Source organism: Balaenoptera musculus, chromosome 9 (assembly GCF_009873245.2).
Source record: "Balaenoptera musculus isolate JJ_BM4_2016_0621 chromosome 9, mBalMus1.pri.v3, whole genome shotgun sequence".
NCBI classification, from domain to species: domain Eukaryota; kingdom Metazoa; phylum Chordata; class Mammalia; order Artiodactyla; family Balaenopteridae; genus Balaenoptera; species Balaenoptera musculus.
Genome location: NC_045793.1, coordinates 51,729,102 through 51,751,848, shown reverse-complemented (window position 1 = coordinate 51,751,848; position 22,747 = coordinate 51,729,102). Strand labels below are relative to the sequence as shown.

Below are 22,747 nucleotides of genomic sequence, written 5' to 3'. Positions count from 1 at the left end.
ATTCATTTATAAATTGAATTAGATGTTAATTTAAAATAATTCTAGAAATAAAAATCTTCTGTGGCAGTAATTCTTAAACTTTATGGGTTACAAACTCTACTGAGAAGTTACCCTAGAACTCTGAACTCTTCCCCCAGAAAAATGCACATATATGTGTAATGACGCAGAGACAATGTCATTTTTAGCAGCTGTAAGCATTCTTTACAAGTAGAGATCCATCTTTGTTGCAAAGAATATCAAAAGTGAAGTTTTAATCAAACACCAAAATCTGACAGATGTAAAATTCCAAAGCCAGATCACTGTGTGCAAACTTTTTAAAGGAAATGGTTGGAAAGTGATTCCACTAAGTCCTCAATTTTCTCACCCATGTGGAGACCATGAAAGGATAAGATTTGGGTTTATGAAGAGATTTCTTTGGAGAGCATTGTTACCCTACTGCGAATGCCCCCCACCCATGCCCACGTGTGGGGATTACTGAGTCCATTACTCTTCAGGGAGGGGCTTCTATACGATGAGGAAACGTGTTCCACATGGTTGAGAGAAACAAAAAATTGGTGCTCAACTCCAGGTCAAAAAGCTAAAGAGTCTGGGGGCAATAAGATAGAAGAGGCATGTTGGGATCACACCCAATGTGGAGGGCGATCTGTGGATAACCAGGTATGAGCTACAGGGAAGAGAGATTTGCAGAAGCTGTTTCGAGTCCTACTCGAGAGGACCCCTAGAAGACCGTGTCCCAGGGCGAGGGCTGAGGCCAGCCATGATGGGTGGTACCATCCTCTGGGTCCTGAGAGTGAATCCATACACCCTGGCAAGAACTGTTCTATAACTCCTTACCTCTCATCTCAAATTCTCTTCCACCCCAGAAGAGTCCAACAGAGCCAGAGAGTGAGGAAGCAGTTGAGGTTGGAAAAGAGAGCGAAAGTCGATCTCATTCCTGTCCCCCAACTCAGACCTCACATGGGAAGTGTTGAAGATGAATGAAAGAATGTAGATTGAAATGATGATTACAATGGAATTGAGACTGTGCGTTTTGACTTAGGCCAAAGAACAGCTAAGAGCATCAGGGAATTTCTTGGCATCTGGCCAAGTTTCCATCCAGGGCCAGGGGAAGATTTCTGCACATCTCCTTCTCCACTCTTTACATTTTAAAGGGGGTAGTGAGACACACACAAAAAATTGCATTTTGACTACATTTCATGAATTGTGCAGTTATATTTTTTACCCACTGTGGGATGTAAGTAGACCTCTCAGGCCTGTGTGACAGCCTGGCCCTTGTGTTTCATGTAGAAAACGAAAGCTGCTCTGATTAATAAATCGGTGGCGGTGGGGGGGGGCACTGGATTTTGGGAGAGTAGGCAGAGGAGCCAGCAGGGCTGAGATGGGGGGGAGCAGGACAGACTACGTAATTTGTGGGGCCCGATGGAAAATAAAACATGCAGCACTCATTCAAAATTATTAAGAATTTTAGGGCAGTGACAATAAGGCATTTAACCAAATGTGGGGCCCTGTGCACCTGCATGGGTCACATGCCCATAAAGCCACCCCAGTGAGCATCAGAGGTTAGAAGAGGAGGAGACCCTGCTAGGGGTCCAGGTAAAGAGAGACGGGAGAAGAGGCTTGTCTAGTCAAGACTTTTTCAGTGTAATGATGTGCAATGTGATCGCCTCCTTGAGATCCCACAGATCTGCAGAGAGATCGCAAACTTCCTTATGCGAATGGATTTCTTGTAGAAGCTGGTGAAGGGGGTGGCAAGTGGCTAAAACAGAGTAAGCTACCTGGTTAAGGGGACAGCTGACACCTGGTTATTCACCTAACGTTTTCCATAAATTTCAAAGGTTTAGGTAAAGAACCCATGTTCTACGACAAGAAATTTCCTTGTGTCATGTAGTATCAAGGGATCGAATGGCCTTTTTGTTTATTTATTAGTGCAGCAGGATGTTGCATACTTTTCACTTTGCTCAGGATGGGCAACTGGGGACCAAATCTGGAAGTACAGAGGCTCTAAATACTTGACATTGTAATGGAAACCATGGATGGCAGGTGCCAGACACCCCTTCTGGGTTTACGAAGAGATGGCAGAGCCACATCAGCCCCTGCCGTGGCCCATCGCCCTCCCAGCGATGTACGAGAGGTTGACTGGGAGGGGGCCGCTGCAGCTGCCCCTCACCCCGAAACCAAGCAAGAGAGGTTCCTAGAAAATCACTCGTACAGAGCGGGATCGTGAAGCAGGTACTGGCGGTTCGTTTCCAATGGGTAGTTTGTATAGGCAGTAGGCTTGCTGATCTGCCTCTGCCCCTCCTAAGCAGGGCAAAGGGGGTTGGAGACAAATGGGGGCAGTGGTGGGGCAGCCGAGGAGCAGCTTCAGTCCTGCCTTGGCATGACAAGGCCATCTGCCTTTTCTGTAGATGAAGTGGATGCTGAGAAGGTAGCTGTCTTGAACCTTTCTTTCTGGCAATAAGAAGCCATGGAGAGTACAGGTGGGATGAGGGTGGTTGGAAGAGATCAAGGAGCATCCAGGTCTCTTAGGTCACTGACCTAGGCAGTGTGAGGTTCCCTCAGTGCTTCCCGAAGAACTCCCTTATAGAAGAAGCGACATTGTATAGAGAGGATGAGGCAGGGACTCTTGATTCCCCATCCCCATCCTGCCCATCCCCCTCCCTTGCCCACCCAACACCCTGGAGAAGATAAGAGAGGAGATTTTTTTCCAGAGGCCTACCGTTTTCCCTCCCACCACCCTACCTCGGGGGTGAGAAAGGGGCGGAAGAGAAAAAGAGCAGCCTTGCTCCTTTCCCACTTCACATCCTTCCAGCTCCCAGCCCTGCCAGCAATGGGGGAGGAGAAACTTTGCTTTGGATATGAGGCTGCCATCTTCAGCTGGACTTGACTGAGTTTTTTAATATCAAGAAGTGACGAGGAAGTTTTAGAGTCTGTCCAGGGTATCATTAAGGCGGTCTCTACCCAGCAGGAAAAGGAGATTCAACACAGCCCAGCTGGGGGCAGGATGGGAGAGAATTAATACCATTTCTGGCTTGCACCCTAAGGAATTGAGGTTGCTCAATAAACTGATTAATATCTGACTAAGGACTTCTCATTCTATGACAGAAGTTGAATCACTGTGCATTCGCGTGGTGACGTACTGTGTTTATAAATTGTTAGTTTTAAGAGTGTGATTAGATTTTCTCTGCAAATCAAAAACTTGAAATATTAAGTGAGGAGAAAAGAGACACACCAGAAGGCAAATTTCCAGATATAGATAGAAGAGACACTTAGAGAAGTATCTAATAACTGCCTTTTTCTTTTATCTTTCTTTTAAAAAAATTTTTCAATCTATCACGGATTCACTAACAGTTGATGCAATGGCAGAAATAGGTGTATAAAAATATTTGTAAATAATTTATTATTCATGTTCATTTATTTGTCAATCGTTATTCTGTTAAATTATTTAATATTCATCATAAAATTCGCCAGGCTACTCCTCTATTTAATTTTTTACTTAAGTGTGACTGTGTTCATACGATAGTGATGTGGCAATCAGTCTCTCTCTCCTCTTCTCCCCATTACTAGAGGCTTCTTAAGTATATTCAATGCTCTTTTTATTTAGACAAAATTATTTCATCTTTCATTTCATCTTTACATTATAATATTCTTTACATTTTTTTAAAACTTTCAATATATTAGCTGTACTGAGAGGGAAAAATTGCTGTGAATGATGATCTATTAAGAGAGGGCAATGACTTCATTCCCTGTTGTCTTCACCTCAGAGTTGTTACAGCTTTATGTCGTCTTTAGGAACAGGCTCCAGATTTCTTATTTTTCTTGTTTCAATTCTGCATCATCTATTTTCTTCAATCCCAGTCTCCTAAAATGTAAGCAGTACAAAATATTCTCATCCATCACAACAATAGCATGTAAAAGAAAGCATATGCAAATGCAGGTCATGATCCTAATTGCCTAATTATACCTGAATTGAATTGTGTTGCACTTGAAATGAGTGAGATGTTGACGGGATCCTGAATTTGTCATGGGCACTTAGAATGACAGTATTACCGTTGACTCATCTCTCTCCCTCATCGCCACCCCACTCCCAACATCTGATGAGTTGCCAACCTCTACCTGTACAATATCTCAGGACCTCAGCAGAAACATCAGTGGTTCTCCTTTTCCTGATAAACAACATTCAGAATATTTTATGTGGCTCTGAATATCTGCACCCTCTGCTCTTACCCCACCCTTCTTGTCTTCTTTCCTCTTCTCACCAAACTGAGCCCCAGCTCTTCTTGCCTCACCTTGCTTTAGTGCCTTTGCTCATACTCCTGTCTGCCTGAAAATACCCTCTCTCTTCCCTCTAGTCTCTGAATGTTCAAAATAGAGTCACCACTCAAAGTCCAACTCATGAAACATCCCTGGATTCCCACATGAAGAAACATTCTTTTTTTTTGAATCTCTGTAAGACCTTATTAGTGCCTCTCAGATCATTTCATTTATCCTATCAAATATTGAGGGCTTACTACCTGACAGTTCTAGGCGTTGGGAATATGACAATGGACAAAAATTATGGGATTTATAGAACTGAAGTTCTAGTAAAAAGGATGGACCCTAAATATATAATATGTCAGATGAGGATAAGTACCATGGTAAAAATAAGTCAGGAGTGCTCTGAGAAGCTCTCACTGATAAGATGTCACAACCTGCCTCCTTATTTCCTTCAGGTCTTAAACTAAAGGGTCAGGTTCAATTTTATATAAATTTTTTTTTAACATATGCTCTGTACTAGAACATAATAGGTAGGTAGCTTATTAAATTTTTGAACCTCTTGTGGTAGCTTGTGCTCTGATTTGTACTAGTAGATAATTCAATAAATACATACCAATATAAAGAATGATTATAATAACAGGAATTACTTATAAAATGAGATCCTGGAAAAAGAAATTTTGATTTAAAGTTGAGGAAAAAGATCTTCTGAATTTGAGACCTGGGTTATTGAGATGGTGTCCTTTGTACCTGCAGGCAACTCCCTCATGCGGGACCTTTTATGCTAGAGAGGTCAAATGTTGGACAATACGTCATAGGCATGAACGCCCAATTCTGTCATCACCTGTTGCTACTTAGTGAGTGGCTGTAGAGTAATGAGAGGGATGCCCATATGTGGCTTAGGGGAAGCTATCTCATTATTTCATACCTGTAGTCATGTTTATAACTGACCTTCTATAGCTCTCAATTTACAGGTGTTTATTTCCCTGTGCCTTTTCCTTTTTCCTTCCAAGAAACTTAACTTCCTTAGAAACTTCTTTTGAAAACATGTAAGCCTTCTTAAACTTTCTGGATTAGCTCTACATAACTGCCTATGCATTTTAATTGGTATTCAAGTATTTACCTTAGGTTCTTTTGATCAGGATTCTGGATTTCTTGGGGCTGGCAGGTCACGGAGTAAAGTAACCCATTGGCAGATGGTGAATGCATGGATTGTTGGAGCAAATCACTCAGTGTCTTGGTGACACTTTTGGCTATTGCTGTTCTCCCAAACCTTTGGGGCAGGTTAGGAACACGTCTCGAGATGCTGTCCTCTGTATTGCTTCCAAATCTCAGAGGCGGGTTGGCCATTGCCCCAGTGCTTCTTTCTTCTTCCACGGTCCTCCCAAATCTCAGTGGCAAGTTGGCTACTGAGGGTGGCATTTTGTTGACTGCAGGTGTACTCATCTTAATGACGTTTTTTGGACCCCAATCTTTTAATTCTTCAAAATTGAGACTTCTTTCTTTTTCCCAGCGTAGATCTCCTCTAGGCTATAATTAGAAATAACCATTAAAATAACATTATTATTATAAGCAATAGATTTAAACCCCAAATTAAGTTAAATCCAGACTTTAATCTGTAGAATTGTTAAAGCTATGAACAAAGTTTGTGCTTTCATGTGCAGAATTTTTAAAATAAATAATTTGTATTAAGCTTCTTAAAGCAATCTAGTTTCACCGTCCCTGGACTATTGTAAGACAACTGTAAAATATTAATAAAATATATACAGTGCATGCAGCAATGTGTTCGAGCAGCAAGAACATAATGAAGTATTGAAATGAGGCAAAAGTTTATTTTACTGCAGTTATTCTCCTTCAGTTTTGATTCATGTTGTTTATGAAATATTTCATAGATTTTTATATTTTGCTTTTAGAGACACCTCCCACTGCCTCTCCATGTCTCTTGTTTCCCTCCTCTTTAAAAGCCAAAGTGGTGGACTCATGAAAGCAGAGATGCTAGCCACATTTTGGGGTACAGCTGGAGGAGACTTCTTTTTTACCTGCTCATATTCAGAGTTCCACTCTAAAAGCATTTCTCAAGAAATTGTATTTTTGTCAGTATGTAAATTATATTAGTAAAACACTGATTGGTTTGTGTGTTACTACACCACTACTGTACCAACTTTAAAGCAACCACTTAAAATACAGCAAATATTTAATTGGATTTAATTTTACCATGAAAGTTTGTCCATATGAAGATTTTTAAATAACTGTTTTCTGATTGTAAAAAGTAATACCTACTCATTTCAAAAAATTTGGGAAATTATATAAAGGCATAGAGAAGAAAATAAAAATAACGTGGAATTCTATCATCTAGGGATAAATATTTTGCTTTGATATAGAAAGACAATTCAAACGTCCAGCTGAAATGTATCCAGTACTTATTTCTGCAACTACTTATTACAACTGTGCACTTCTGAGTCAATCGAAAATTAATGTGCCTTATGCTTGCAAAGTATCAAACTCTGCACTAAAATGGTCATGAGAGGCCAGGCTGTGTGCTGTTGTGCTACCAAATACAAGTTAGAACCATACACTGCCATGGGAAGGCTGAAGTGTGACAAAAAACAAAGCACAAACTTCTTCCTTACTCTTTACAAAAGCACTGGACTCAGGACAAATGTTCAGTAGTTAATGCTAGTCATGTTAGATAGAGTTAAAAAACTTACCTCAGAATATTTGTCATAATTCTTTTTGCTGTGAAGATTGGGCATCCTTGATTCATCTGAACAGAAGATGTTTGATGTTAATAAGCTTGAAGTGGCTAAAGTCAGTAAAATGAATTGTTTTGATGAAATAATTTCCATTTTGTCCAAAATCTAGAATTAAGTTTATATGTGCAGCCCGATGTCTACATGAAGCGAAATTGTGGTCTTTTTATCCTGTCCAAAAACAAAGGAAAGTTCACTTTCACAGAGAACTCAATCCCACGTGTTTTAAGCACCAACATTAATTAGTGTTTAACTGAAATATGTATGTAAGGAATGTGGGTAATTCATTCTAGGAAGACAGCAATGTTTCTGCTTGCAAATTCATTAACTTTGAAAATAATTTTCTTCATTATGAAGGAGCATTTAATTAGATAAGTTTGGGGCCATCATCATTAAGATTCCAAACAGAATGCTTCATTTCTCTGAGCTCAAACAAGAAGTATTTTCTTTTTGGTGTTTACGTCAATTCTTGGGAGAAGGGAAAAAAAGTATTCAATACATGCTAGCTCTGTTAAAAAAAAGTGGTTTTCTTCACACAAAAGAGTTAGGCGTAGTATTTTCAAAATGTCAGACAAAATTACAAGTGTGAAAAGAATTCCAAATCACATAAGACCCAAATAAAATGCCATTAATTAACTTTTTGTAAAATGCTGTTTGGTTATTAAAAAGCTTCAGGAGTAAATGTCAACTGTAATGTGAAGGGTGTGCATAAGACCCAGCGATTGGCATTTTGACAAACTGGCTGTCTCAGGAGAAGCTGGAGGCAGCTCAAGGCTTTTTGTATTTGCCCTGTGGGCCTTATTTGGCAAAACTGTATAAATCACCGGGATTTTATTTCTATGACGATGACACATCCTACCTTCCACCTCAAACCCCTTAAGAACCCTGGCAGAGGATTGGTAAATCACACACATGCTAATTTTGTTGCTCCCCTGGCCCATATGATTTAGGTAATGTTGTGGTCCGTGCACGGGTTGGAAGAAGAATTTCCAGACACGAAGTATTTTAGAAAAGAGTGAGTTTATTGAGAACAAAGAGCAGAGTTAGTGACGGGCACTGCAGATACAGCCCGTCGGCTCTCCCTGGTCTGGCAGGAAGTCGGCCCGCTGTGTTGGCAGCGGCCCTCACTAACTCTGCTCTCTGTTCTCAATAAACTCACTCTTTTCTAAAATACTTCGTGTCTGGAAATTCTTCTTCCAACCCGCGCATGGACCACAACATTTTGGTGGCCCGTACGGGGATATCTCTTGGGGAGATCTCCTCCCCAACCGCCTCTCCTCATGCCTTGGGACCCTCTGTGAACAGGCAAGTTGCCATGGAAGCAACAGAGGACTCTGGCCAGGGCTACACCCTGGTGTGTTCCGAAGTCTCCATGGCTCACTTCGCCCCAGTAACTGCCTCCCAGAACAGGTGAGGGTCCCTCTGTCTTCCCTCTGACTGAGGGCTAGGCCGATTGATATTGTACGGGCACGGGTCAGGCATTTAAAAGCCATTAGGGCGCCGGCCGCTTGAAGACTCCCGTGAAAGGATAAGGGGGTCACGGAACAGACCAGGCTGTTAGAGCGTCTGCCCCCAGCAAGACAACTTCCATGTACCGTGAGGCACATATTGGTTCAAGCAAAGAACACTGAGCCCCCTCCCCTTGGCTGCTGCCTTCCCGGCAGGACTACCAGGCGGATTCCTCAGCCTGTCTTCTCTGTTACTTTCACCTTTTTCTTGGTCCGGATTGACTTACAGGAGCCTAGGTGTTGCCTCTGAGCCATCCCAAGAGTGCCTTTTCACGTTTCAGGGGATTGCCAAACGGTGAGTCACCCGGTGGGTCCCAGGAATCTCTCCTTTCTTTCTTTCCCTGCCCAAGTCGCGTGGTGCCTTAGTCGCACGGTTCGTACCTCAGTTGCATGGTTTGTGCCTTAGCCGCACGCTCAGGGGTCACCTCTCACGGTCAGATATGATTGTTGGGACGGTCGGCCCATTTTGTGCCTTAGTCGCACGGAGAGATCACTGGGACAAAGGGGATGCCTTTCTGTCACCCGGTGACTCTCAGTACCCCCATTGTACGGCATACAGGCTAAGAATGGGTTCTGGTACGTCTCGGGAGCCTCCCTCAGACTCACGCCTCTGCTGTATCCTTAGGAACTGGAAAAATTTGATCCTGAAAATCTCAAAAAGAAGAGGCTCATTTTCTTTTGTAACATGGCTTGGCCCCAGTATAAACTGGGGGACCAAGAACAATGGTCTCTTAATGGCACACTAAATTATAACACCATCCTCCAACTTGATCTCTTTTGCCGGAAACAAGGAAAGGACTCAGAGGTTCCTTATGTCCAGACCTTTATGGCCCTTAGTCAGAATCCGGATCTGAGGGACTCATGCCGCATGTGTCTTTCTGTTGCTGCGTCATCCCCCCGACCCCCTCTGTCTCCCTCTCCATCACATCTCCTAGACGACCCTCTACTCGACCTTTCCTGTCCCCCACCCCATCAATCCCCTTTGCTTCAGCCCCTGCCCCCGCCTCAACCCACAGCTCCCCAACAGCCACCCCCTTATTGGGGTGAAAGCCCCCTCTCCCCACACAAGATCAAGAACTGCCCAATGCCAGGAAACAGATTCTAATATGCTTCCCCTAAAGGAAGTAGCAGATGGAGACATGGGCATTATTAGAGTCCATGTTCCCTTTCCCATGTCTGACATTTTCCCAAATTCAAAACAAGTTAGGTTCCTTCAGTCAGGATCCCACCACTTTTATTAAGGAATTTCAGTCCCTCACTATAGCCTTTGACTTGACCTGGCAAGCCATTCACGTAGTCCTGACCACTTGTTGTACTCACGAAGAGAAAAACAGGATATGGGCATTAGCCCAGGCTTGGGCAGACGAGGCACAGCTCTGTTTCCAAAACCTGGATGGATGGGGACGCATTTTGGGCTAGCTAAATGACTCTCTTTGTAACTACACCCTCAATTTTAATCAGACTAGCCTGGAGTGGAATCCCTGGTCAGAGGAAAATAAATATGATGTACATGAGGGTAATTTCACTTTGTATTGGGGAAATTCAAGGAAAAATGAGACTAAGAAATATATTAATGAAGACCATATACCCATAAATCGCTCGGCCCTGGGAACTAAATATGTGGGGATCGGTGTGACCACCCGACACTTACTTAGTTTAACCTCCCGACAAGACTTTCCTCCAAAATATAACATAATTCAACTAATATTTAGAAATTTGTTATGCCAATCCCCCCATCACACTCATAATCAGTCAGAGCCTGGCTTCTCCCCTTTATGTATAGATGATTATTTCCTCGGTGTTTGGTCTTCCCAATGTAATCCTAGGCCATGGGACCCCAGTCTATTTCCAGAGGAAAACTCCCGAAACGTCAGGGCCTGGCTCTGGGGACCCACAACAGGGGTATCCTTGAGGGGCACCAGATTTTCATTTCTGTGCAGTAACAGGGTCTGTATGGATCTTCCCATACTTTGGAGGGGCTCCTGCGCAATTACTGTGGTGGTCCCGGAGGCGACCATTATGACTACATTAGCTTCCTTAGGAGGCATTCCCAACCTTGGGTCCTTCCTCGAGGAGGCCTTCAGACCTGTCTGGGAGAGACAAAAACGAACCACTGATTGGGGGGACATGCTTATGATAACCCAATTCTTGATCTGCTCGAAATAATACGTAGCATCTTTAGAGGGCTCTCCTCGTTTGCAGGCATACCCCTCTTAGAGAGGAGCGTTCTCCATCTCACCATCATGGTCCAGGAACCTTGGAAGGCTATGGTAGCAGCCACTGAGGAACAGCAGTCAGCCCTAGGCTCTCTGGCCGAGGTGGTTTTACAAAACAGGAGGGCCCTGAATGTTATAACAGCTGAGACAGGGGGTGTCCGTGCCCTACTAAATGAGACATGCTGCTTCTATTTTAATACTTCTGGCCAAGTTGAAGAAAACCTTCAGATTCTAAAGAAAAAGATCAAATTAACAGAAGATTTAAAAGAGAGAGCAGAACAGAGCCCCAGGTGGCTTTCCAGCCTCCTCTCCTCTATGGGGATCCAGATATGGACATGGCTATTTCCCTTGCTGGGACCATTAATCCTGTTAGCCTTTGTTTTGTTGTTTGGCCCCTGCATATTAACACATTATCTAAGTTCATCTCCCAAGAGGTTCAAAAGATTCAATTGCAGATGGTGCTACAACAAGGATACCAGCCAGTTGGCACACAGACTACGTTGGAACAAGCCGCCTTATCATTCCACGGGCTCTCATCTCCCTCCGTAAATACACCCTGACAGAGAGCAGGCATTGGGAACCCAGGGCTCCTATGACGACGCCCCGTCCAGCAGGAAGAAGCTAGGAACAGTCATCGCCCCTTTCCCCGATAACCTGGGTTCCTCTGGCTGGAGATGGGGATAGGTAGATAGTCAGTCATGAGCGGGGTGTTAAGGGGCCAAAGATTTGGCCCATAAATAAAAAGAGGGGAGAATGTGGAGCCCTGCATCAAGGACACCCTACATCAAGGACACAGGACAAAAACTCTGGAATTAACCAAGCCCCCATAACAGCTGTTGCCATGGGCTCTCCTGATCTAAACTGGACAGCCCCCCGACTCCATATTAGGTAAAATATTCACCATGTAGCAACCTTACAGCATCCTGACCAATCACCTAATGCCATCCTGCCAGCAGGAATTTTCCTTGTCTTGAGGCTATAAAAGTTGGCTACTAGCCCACAAAGGGGGTCGACTTTCCCTGGCTACCAGGAAGTCAGCCCGCTGTTCTTGCAGTGACCCTTCTCTTTAATAAACTCTGTCTTCCTTACATTCTGCCTTGTGTCTGGAAGTTCTTTTCCAACCTGTGCTTGGACCACAACAGGTAATCTTGGATTGCCACAGGCGCACGGACATCATGGCATAAGAAAAGAATTTACAGAAATAAATGCTTATTTACTGAAATGCCAAAGCAGGTCTCTTTTGGAGCAGCTGACTGGTATTCTATTTATTTATTTATTTATTTGCTTATTTATTTATTTATTTGGCTGTCTTGCGTCTTTGTTGCTACACCCGGTCTTTCTCTAGTTGTGGCGAGTGGGGGCTACTCTTGGTTGCGGTGCATGGGCTTCTCATTGCGGTGGCTTCTCTTGTCGTGGAGCACAGGCTCTAGGCGCGCGGGCTCAGTAGTTGTGGTGCCTGGGCTTTGTTGCTCCGCAGCCTGTAGGATCTTCCCGGACCAGGGCTCTAACCCATGTCCCCTGCATTGGCAGGTGGATTCTTAACCGCTGCACCACCAGGGGAGTCCCTGACTGGTATTCTTAAAGACCTCCTTTATCACTAGACTGCCTAGGTTCTAGAGAAATCATTACTTCTTCCCACCTCTCCATTCAACCCTCTCAGGAGAAAAAGACCTTGCACTGATCGATTTCTAACACTCCAGCTACTTCTAGATATAGGCACTTAGAGGTGAATTCACAAAAGAGCAAGTCATAAAATAGCACGTTTTATGTCAAGAATTGTACCATCTCTAGCTTCTCTCACCAACCTACCATAATTTGAGGTATGAGATGGGCAGAAGTGAAGACCTTTCTCTCTATTAAAGATCTATGGAATAAATCAGAAAGTTGAAAAACATTTGTGGGTAAAGTCTTGGGTTCCCCAAGGTCACACTTGCCTGTGGCCTCTCTTAAGGCAGTTGACATCATTGGCCTCATTTATTTTGGACTCTGGTAGCCAAGAATCCCCACAGTAGCAGGCAATTAATTCAATTCATAGTCTAATGTTAATTTTGTAATGTTGTTATTGGATTATTTGGGTTTAATTTCCCTGAGGATTTAATACATTTCTCTTCCAAATTGTTCCTTTGCAAACTGCTGATGGAACTTCCTGTTTATTGTGGTCAGTAGATCCAAACTTTTGAGAAATGGGTGAAGCAAAGAGCAAGTTATGTTGGCTGAGTTCAGACTCTGGAAAAAGTGGAATGGATCAGCCTGGGTCTCTTTCAAAACATGCTTGTATGTAGTTGTTTCAAACTTTAGCAATTCACCAGTTTTCAGTGCTGCTACTTGGGATTTTGGCACATCAATTAATTATTCTCACTGCAGTCAGTATCCAGAGTAGCTGATGTGACTAATTACTCCCTTGCCTCGACTGGGTTTAAACTTCCAAGTTTAGAGTGTAATTAGAGTTCTAATCTTATTAATATAGGGCTTGGCTTTTTTCAACTACATCTTCCGTTAGCTTTGAAAATGTTAACAGGTATAAGAGAACATTACCTAACATACACAATATGAAATCACCATAAATCTTTTGATGAAATGTGCTGCCATATACATAGCACATTTAGAGATTCTTGATGAGACATATGAGCATACAAAAATAAAATCTATCTCCCTGACGTGTGGCATTTACACACATGCTTCGTTTACTAAGACTTTAGAGAACTTAAGGCTACTCCCTTCTAAGCTTTTCTCTCCATCCTGGACACTTCTGAGCTTTGGAAACCCCAGATACTTAGCTTCCTACCAGACAGTGCCGTTGGGATGTCCCACAAGCATCTCAAGTCCAGTATGTCCAAAATGGAATTTATCCGTTCAATACCTGTCTCTCCTCCTGTTTTCCATTTCAATGAATAGTTACTGTATTGGTCAGGGTCCAATCAGAAGACAGAAAACACACAGTAATTTGAATAGGAAATGGTTAATATAGGGAATTACTAGTTATAACAGGAGATTAGCTATAAAGGTGTAAAGAATACTCGAGGGCCAAGGGAGAGTATCCAAGGGAAGGACAAACTGACTGGAATTCAGCCTGTATTGGAGAAGGTGTGGATAGTAGAGAAGTCTGCTGGGTCACCCCAGGTCAGAGCCTTGTCCATAATCACAGGTGTGAGACATGCTTCTGCGGTGCAGATGGGCCAGTGCTGGGGAGGCAACTTTTGGGATATTCCTGAGACTTGCTGAGAATCTGCCACTGAAACTCGATGGGGGTGAGTGCTAATGGATGTCCCCTGTATGGATTGCTGGCAGCCACGTGTAGGAGCGCAAAGAAGCAAACCTGAACCAGGAAGAGAAGTCCCTTCCTCCTGCAGAATCCCTCTAGTGCCTTCTACTGACAAAGCTTAAAATTGTGCCAGCTGCAAAGGGGAAACGCTTACTGGGTCCATCTCCATTATCAGTGAAGGAATAAAGGGTGGATTTGGTGCTGAGAGGCAGTAGATAACTGGCACAGTTACAGTCATCCACCCATTTATCCAAGCTAAAATCCTTTGTGAGATCCTTGACTATTTCCTCTCCTTGTCTTCCACATCATGGTCTACAGTTAATTGTGTTGTTTCTAGCTTTGAGCTATTGCACTCAATAATAATGGCCTATATTTTTTGACCACTTGTCATGTGCCAGGAACTGTTCTGTTAAAGTGCTGTTAAGCACTTTGTGAATTAGCTTATCTTTCATAATAATCCCATGAGTAGGTACCATTATTGTTCCTATTCTACGGAAAGGGAAACTAAGACACAGAAAGAGTAAGTAACTTTCCCTATAGGTGGCAGATCCAGGATTTGAATGCAAGCAGTCTGGACACTTACTCCCTATGCTGGTCTGCCCAATCAAGCCTGTTATCTCCTAACTTCTAGATAGCTCTTACAGCTGTTCATTTGTCTCCATCCCCATTGCTTTTACTCACTTCATCGTTTTCTCTTGCCTAGACCTTTGTCTTTGTCCTCTCCAGTTCTTCCTCCACCACACAATCAGAAAAATTTTTATAATACAATATGATTTCTTCCTTAATATCTTCCAATGGTTTCCCACTTCCCTCAGAATTCCTAAGCCCACTCTTTAGGACCTGTTCTCTGCTTATTTCTCCAGCATTCTCTCTCACCACTCCCTACCAACTCTGTTTTATGATTAACTTCTTTCTGTTCTTCCAAATGGATGAGGTTTCTCTTGCCTCCAGGCCTCTGCCCATGAATTTCCTGTGCATGGGGTATGTATCCACTCCCCTCTGTCCTTCTTACACCGATTCATTGTTTGGGTCTCAGCTGAGGCATCCTACGTTGGGAGAAGACTCTTCTGACTTCGTGTTCCGTCAATGGCTCCTTTCACTGACTTGCTCTGTTTCTTGTCTCCTCTTCTGCTGCTCTGTAAATTGTGTGAGGGCGGGACCTTGCTTGTGCAGATCATAGGAGTATTTCTATTGTCTATCTCACAGATGCTCAGAAAATTTTATTTCTAAATAAATGAATAAATTTTTCATTAGTATTGGGAATAGGCATTAAAACTGAAGTTGCTTGTTAATTATTTTTACCGGTTTTGGCCACCAACCAGAGTTTTCTCTTTACTGAGACATATATTTTTAGACCTTAAGTTTGTGGCTTATTCTGAAATCATAACCTCTTAACATTCTCTTGCTGAGGATTCGCATCGAGGGCTTTCCCAGCCTGGGACCTCTACATGGACAGTCAGGGATAGGTAAGTTGAATGTGAATTTAGGTTTATTCTGTTGTAGCGGAGCATGCAGCTTGATAAGTTCAATATGTCCTGATGGATCCTGCTGTGTTGATGGGCCAAAACACCAGGAAGGGTGTGAAAGGGGACTGCACAGCCCCAAGGAGGGCTTCCTGATGATGCTTCAGGGTCTCTCACTAGGCAGACTTCTTAGGCCCACGGGCTGAGCACAGAAAAGGGTTCTCTGTTTGCTTATTATTTGTCCACACCCACTAGCTGCACCCTAACCTCTGGCAGGCAGTTAGAGTTGGGGACAAATCATTTCCATCAATCAGGAAGTGAGCTGACTTGTTTTGGGTTTAGGACTTTGTAAGGCTCTGGTTTATCTGAACTCCTAGTAAAACATTTCAAATAAGAGACTGTTTTTGTGCCATGGGCTGTATGTTTTTATTTAAATCTTTATATAGAAGGGCCAGCTCACTCCACACATTGATCCAGGCCCCCTGAGGCCGTGGCAAGATCTACCAAAGAGGTGATGAATTTTAATATCCAGAGGAACCTCATTATAGAGCCCTTCTTCTTACCCTCAACCCAGCCATTTACTTTCCAGGCACTTGCCTTTTTACACTGTTTATTTCTTCCTTTCTCTCTAAGCATAATCCAATTGTTACGCTATGCAGAAGAATTGATGGCCATTATAGTCTTATTTTGCATTTCATGTTTGCAAAGTATTTTGCAACCATTTGTTAACTAATATCTGGCCCTCTTTAGAGGTGGGTGGTGGTATTACTGTATAATTTATTTCAGTATTATGTGTGCAAAGAGAAAGAAATACCTGCCTTTGTTCCAAACAAAAATATTCCTATGCAAATTGTGTAAAATTATTATTTTTAAAATGTGTGGTGGTGCCTTTGTTTCAGGATTTATGAGTGGCTTGTTATAATGAGCTTGTCATATTTTGGTAGCAGGGTTGTATTTACTTCCCTGTTTATGATGACAGATTACAATGCCAGGGCCTTGGAAGGTGCCGATGTGAATGTGAGACAAAGACTACTCCTTTATGTAGTAAAAGCAGTTGATATTCAATTCTGGTTGAAATAACTTAAAGAATCAAATTGTAGAATACAAGAATAAACATTAAGTATTTATAAAAATTAATTCACATGATTTATTCTAGAAGGTTGATTAAATGGCAAGGTCGCTATATCTAAAGGACGTATTTTAGAACAATACATTGAACAAACTTGCAGTATCAGTATTAGATCTTTCAAACAGTATGGTGTGGTACTGTTTAAAAAAAATTTAAAGCAATTGTGCAAGGCTGATTAGGAAGCAGACTCTCCTCAGCAAGGCCTTCCAACTCGAGCTTTTATGTTTTTTAATCTTTCATTTTTATTGACATTTTTTCCCTTGCAGGAAAAATGTGTGATTTTTACTAGCCTGGCAGGGGGTCGTGGTACCTCTTGCCAAAGTGTCAGGAAAGCTACGAATTCTCTACATGAGGGACAAAGGCCAGATGTTTAGTTAAAACAACACATAGCGTTTATACAAATATAGGTAATGGAAACCAAGACCTTTACTGGGATTTCTTTTTTTCTCTGTTTTTGGCCAATCTTGTCTTTTGATATTTTTAAAATAAGCAAGCAGCCATCTTGTTTTTCTAACCTGAGCAGAAGAATTTAGTTTCTTACAAAGTGTGTGCTTTTTCAATATCTTGGGTTTTTTTGTTTTATCTTTGTTTTGAAGGATTCTGCTCCAAAATGTGGAATGTGTTCTTCAAATAATAATTTGCTTTAATAGAAAGAAAGTGTGAGACTTTGACTAGCTTAGGAAGGACCTAGCCTAATCCTTCGGCTGACTTTTTCCACTATCCTGGCCACACTTTCACTGGGGAGGAAATCTGTTGCTTAAACCTACACCGATGTGGGTTTTGGAGGGTATTTAAAAAGACAACTGTTTCTCATCTCAAACAGAGGAATAAGGACAGATGGGTGACCAATAAAAATTAGCATCATCATTCAAATGGACCCTCCTAGATGCTCTTTCATCTCTGATGGAAAAAAATGAGAAGGGGGTGAATTGAAATATGCATATGAATGGGTTGTTGTTTGTTTATTTTTTTCTTCCTGATTGGGGGTCACGTGGTTTCTGTGCTCCTGTGGGCTCTTGGTGAGAGCTCCCACAAGGTCTCCAGGAGCCACGCGATTTCCTTGGTTCTGAGCAGAAGCTGGCCTGGCTCTGACCACACTTGCACTAACACACGGGCATTTGGACTTTATTCTTTTCTGTTACCAGTGCTTTGGCTTTGGCCATACTTCCTGCCTCTTTGCTCTAGGTCTGAGCTCATGTGAGTACCTCATACCAGTGGGCCCCTGGATTACACTGGCTGGACTTCATCACTGAGAAGGGGGTTACACTTCTCTTCAACACTGGTTTTATTGGACCCCCAAAGGGATGTGTCCATGACATAGCCAGGAATTACAGCATGGCAGTTTTGCTGGCTAAACTCAGTCAGGTCCATGACATATAAAATGCAACCAATTCTGAGCAAGCAAACAGAAAAACCCTCGGCCAAATAGTTGTATTTGGAGGGGCACTTAAAAACATACTTTTAAACCTACAGTGACTTTGGGTATAAATTTAATTAAAGGAGAAGATTTTCTGGTAATCTTCTCATTGTAAAAGGTGAGATCTAGACAGAAAATTCTGTACTTATGGAGGTTAAATGAACTAAATAAGTGTTAACCTAATCCTATTAAATATCAACTGGATTTAATTCTATACTGGGTTTTGTACCAGGTGAATTTAAGAAATCAGATATTTCCTTTTTGAGTACCTATAGTAAAGAAAATAGACAAAGCTAGTAAAGGTTTCAGAATATATTTAGATGCACAAGCAGGCATACCATCTCTAGGGACAATAGCCGACTATAAACACAGGCTTGAATGACCCAGAGCAGTTTAAGAATAGTGGGCTTTGGCTGATGGGCCCTGGTGGAGCCCCTTCTGATTTAATGATAGCAGTAGCCAATGATCCATGGTCTAGAAGCATCAATGTGGATCTTCCGGTAAATACCCCCTCTGTCTGTGCCCCATTCCCCAACCTCTACGTCAAGAGCAGTAGAATAGCCCTTCCTATGTTTTCATATACTTTAGGCTGAAGTTTATTTAAATTTATCTCTTTAAAACTTTCCTTAATGAATATCTTGACCTGATCTCATTTGGATTAAAATATCAAGGGGGGAAGGAGTCCTGTAATCCTAGGCAGTCCCTGATACACAGGCTAAGCAGGGCGTGGTGAGAGATGGAATAGAAGAATACTCACTGTGGGCTCACTTTGGACCTCCCTGCCTCTTGAGTGGTTTCCTGTTTGTGTAAATGTTTTGTAGTTGAGGCTTTCATTATTGAGGACAGCTGCAAAACTAGGCTGTCCTTTACCTGAGAGACTACTCAAATCCTTTGTTGCATATTACTAAAATTTCTAATGTGTTTAAACAAAGTGGGGAATTTATTATAAGGATACTGGGATGTCTTATGAATGAGACTGGGGCCTATAGAACATCTGGAGCCTAGGACTCAAACCACCATCAGGACTTTCTCCTGCATCCTCATTTCTTCTCTCTGTGCATCAGCTTCATTATTCCCTCCTACCGCTCCATCTTGATCTTTCTGCTTCTCTATCTGTTTGCCAATAACTTCTGAGTTTACACATCCTCAGTTTCAGCCACCCTATGAGAAACTGCCTTGTCTGAGTTCCAGATTCAACATGCCAGGGAAAGATTATGATTGGCCCGGTCTAGATAAGGTACCCCTTCCTGAACCAGTCATGTGTGGCCAGGGTGGGTCACACTGCACTAACATAGAAGATCCAACTGCAAACCTGTGGAAGAGCTGGGGGTGGGTGGTGCTACTGGGAAGACAGTACAGTAGGTGTTCAAAAGAGCAGGAAAGACAGAGTATAAGGGAGAATCTGGACTCTTCTCTCCCTAAATCCAATTCACTTTGCAGAGGAAAGCTACTTCCCAAGCTGACGAAAAACTAGTTCTGACATGCAGTCAAAGGGCATCTTAACCATCGTGCGATGGTGTGGCTATTTCTGTTTCTCTCTAAAGGTGCTGAGGAGGTCTTTATCCTAGCCCAGTGATACCAGCAGACAGTGCTTTCATCGGTGCCATCTGGATCTTTGTTTTTGCAAGCAGGTGTTCTTGTGTGATATTTCTGTGGCTCGTGTGGGGCTTTGATGATAAAAACAAAACAAAACAAAATAAATTCTAGATCTTCCTTCCCCAGGGGCAGCCGAGGGCACAATTCCCAGCTATTTCTCCATATATCCATGAAAAGCGGTGCCAACTTCGAGAGCCTGTAAGATTCCCTTTCTCCCCTGGCAGGTGAGAGCCCTGGCTCAAGTGTTCCTCTTTGGCATTTGGAGGCACTCCTGATTCCATCATTATGCTCAGCACCAGATATGAAGTACTGTCCTGAGAATTTCAGGACCAGGTGGTTTGGTCCCTAAATGGTCCTCTTTCCTAAATGTTTCACGCCCTTTATGCTGCTGTGTGATACTGGCTTGCTTCATTTCTTTGCACTGAGTTTACTAAGGTCAGGTGAGTTCTGTGACCCAGAGTAGAATGGTTCATTGCCCTCTGAGCAAGAAAGTTTATTTTTCTATTAAGTTAGGCAGATTTACCATTCTTTGCCTGATCCTTGGGTAGTCTTCCTTGGAAATACTCCAAAATTTCCTCTCCTTATGTAATGAACTACGTAGAGATCAGCAAGGAGTGTTTATTTTGGAGACAGTAAAAGTAAGACTCTTGTGTATAATTCCAAATATAGGCATATATTCTTTTGGTAATTAGCTTCATTGTTCTCTGTTATTTTTTTTTTGACAGTATTTACACTAAATTAGAAGTAGTAATAATGGGATATCCTAGTTCAATCCTACAACCATATCTGTCTACAATAAAATATTTGCTTTTAGTGACAGAAAGTATTTCAGAAGTGTTCATTAAAACAATTTGATAACTGTGTATCCATTATTGATAACCCAAGACGGGGATTACATGTTACGTGACTCGTAACCCATAAGGAAGCTGCCATTTCCATAATTATAAAGAATTCATATCACATCCATTTTACTATTCTGTATCATTTGACCCATTTATGGCTCATTCTGAAAGAGTAAGATTTAAAAATTTATAAAGTTTTTCAAATGAAAAATCTGCCAGGTAATTTCTCCCTTCCATTGCTGGCAGTAGATGCTCTCCATCTAAGAGGCTGAGTGTTTGGTTCCACAGCCCTCTCCTCTAACTACATAACAGTAAAGAGAGTTCAGGATCCTCTGAGTTATGCTGACCCCTCTCCCTCGGGAGAGAGCCTGGGCAGAGGGCATACACCCTCCTCCGGGAAGCATTCTGAGGTGTAAATTGTGAAAAGGGAGTTGGGGAGGGTGATGTCGGTTGGCTACGTCTGGAACAAAATTAAGCTGTGGGGTGAAGGGTAGCCACTCAGTGTCCACATGCGCTCTGTTCAGTGGTCCAGTCAAAGGTTCTGACCAGCCCATTTGGAGAAAAAGTTGAGCAAATGCTCTGCAGGGCTGGCTGAGTCATCAGCCCAGAAAGTTCCCCCAAAGGGATGGGTACTAGTTGCTGCTACCGCTGCTGCTATTATTCTTACTATCTTCTAGAGTTCACTGTGGGCTGGAGGAAGAGAAGGTGGGGTGCAGCCTCGGAGAGAGGAGAGCATAACTGGAAGGTTGGTAGAAGATGGACTTTCATCTTTTAGGTTTTCTTTCTGGCACAGAAGAAGGAATCAGGCCTAGTGAATGATTCTTGGCCTGTTATTCTTCTCCTTCACCCCCACTCCAAATCTCAAATGCAGTTCAACTTGGAGCGTCTTGTAATTAGGGTCAAGGAGATCCCGAGATTATTGTTACACCTGGGAACCTGGGGCAGCATTGTTCCTAATACACTGCAAATTAGTACCGAGAGACTAACTCCTTTCCCACGTGATCTGATTGCATCACCCTCTCTCTCTCTCTGGACAGGCATGTTGAACAGCAGTTGCTGAAGTGATTTTGATGAAATGTGACCTTTGAAGACTGTGGCCACTGACCAAAGAATCTGAACTACAGTATCCAACATTTTACAGGCTACAAAACATAAGCTGGCCAGCATTTATTGCTTGTACTAACAGCTTGAGTCAAGTTTCCTAAGCCTACAGAGAAGACCTCTTACTGCTGCTAATTTTACTATCAGCGAAGAAAAGGGAAATAGGAAACCGTATGGAATGGCTGAATGAGAGCATTTGTGAGAGCAGTATGAACTTGGATTATCTGAAGAGAGGGCAACTTTTTTCTAAAACTAAAAAGGACTCAATTTGCATAGAAATAAAGTGGGAAAAGATGTAATGTAGAAAAAGTTATAAGCAGAGATTCTGCTCTGGCCTCTCAGGATGGCATTGATTTACATATTAAGGCAGTCACCAGGGAAATGTTAAAAACCCTCTAGGGAAATTTCCAATGTGATGGATAGAACTTTAATATTAATATAGGATTCATCATGATAATGTAAGTCATAGATCTAAGTCTCCCTTCATCAAATGAATAGTCCCTTTCCAGCCTATTATACAGGCAGCATATGCTTTAAATAGTGTCATGTGAGAGACTTGAAGTCTTTCTTTATCTGCAGTTTCTGAAGTTTTGTTCACAGGAATAGTGACCCACCGGGTCATCCATCTTTAATTACGTCATCTAGACCATTTGCATTTTCCCCTTTTTATTAATATTTAGTGTTCCTTAAAATATACTTCCATCGTACTTTTTTTCACAAATAGAAAAGCATAATTCAACACATACTATTTCATACATGCAGTGAGTATGAAGGGAAGATCTGATTCTTAATCTATTCGTTGATCATTATATAAGGAAAAAAGTGATTTCTGGGTTGCTATTTGATTTAGTTATCTAGTACATAATTATCAACCATATGCATGTGTACTGTTCATCTTACTCCGGGTTTCCTAGTCTTCTAACACTGACACCCCACAAAATGGTGGCTGAGTCTCTCTAGAATCCTATAAGACAATGACAGTCTTTTTGGAATGAGAATGATTGCAGTGTTGATACCAATATAATAAATGCCAGTAATAATAAATGTTAAGATTCATCTGCTGCTTTTTTCAGCAGAAATTCAAATATTCATTAGTGGAGCATATAATCACCTTTTCTTACCTTAGCCCAAAACACGCATGAAAATAAATTCATAAGTACAGACTACGAATACAGACATAAATTGTGTACACAGACAAGTAGACCCTCAAGT

General features: G+C 42.2%; 1 protein-coding gene and 1 long non-coding RNA gene across 3 annotated transcripts in view; one reads left to right on the top strand and one right to left on the bottom strand.

Moving 5' to 3' along the window:
* Positions 1–22,491, top strand: part of LOC118900413 — a 95,405-nt gene extending 72,914 nt beyond the window's left edge. Inside the window, exons 4-5 of one of the 2 annotated variants that reach the window (XR_005021140.1) lie at positions 21,112–21,179; positions 21,472–22,491. This is a non-coding gene — a long non-coding RNA (uncharacterized LOC118900413). The remainder of the gene's footprint in view (positions 1–21,111; positions 21,180–21,471) is intronic. The other variant, XR_005021141.1, reaches the window with a different exon arrangement.
* NPVF (neuropeptide VF precursor) lies at positions 3,808–7,097 on the bottom strand. The gene is made up of 3 exons (XM_036862756.1): positions 6,960–7,097; positions 5,375–5,781; positions 3,808–3,859 (listed from the first exon to the last, which is right to left on the bottom strand). Exons 1-3 carry the CDS (start codon positions 7,095–7,097, stop codon positions 3,808–3,810), a joined length of 597 nt encoding a protein of 198 aa, XP_036718651.1.
* Positions 22,492–22,747: the final 256 nt, after the last annotated feature.

Coding starts and splice junctions, on each gene's coding strand:
- NPVF (XM_036862756.1), bottom strand. CDS start 7,097: ATGGAAATTATTTCATCAAAACAATTCATTTTACTGACTTTAGCCACT. Junction 5,782..6,959: donor ATTATGACAAATATTCTGAG/GTAAGTTTTTTA, acceptor TTCTAATTATAG/CCTAGAGGAGATCTACGCTG. Junction 3,860..5,374: donor CCTGATCAAAAGAACCTAAG/GTAAATACTTGA, acceptor CTTACATTTTAG/GAGACTGGGATTGAAGAAAA.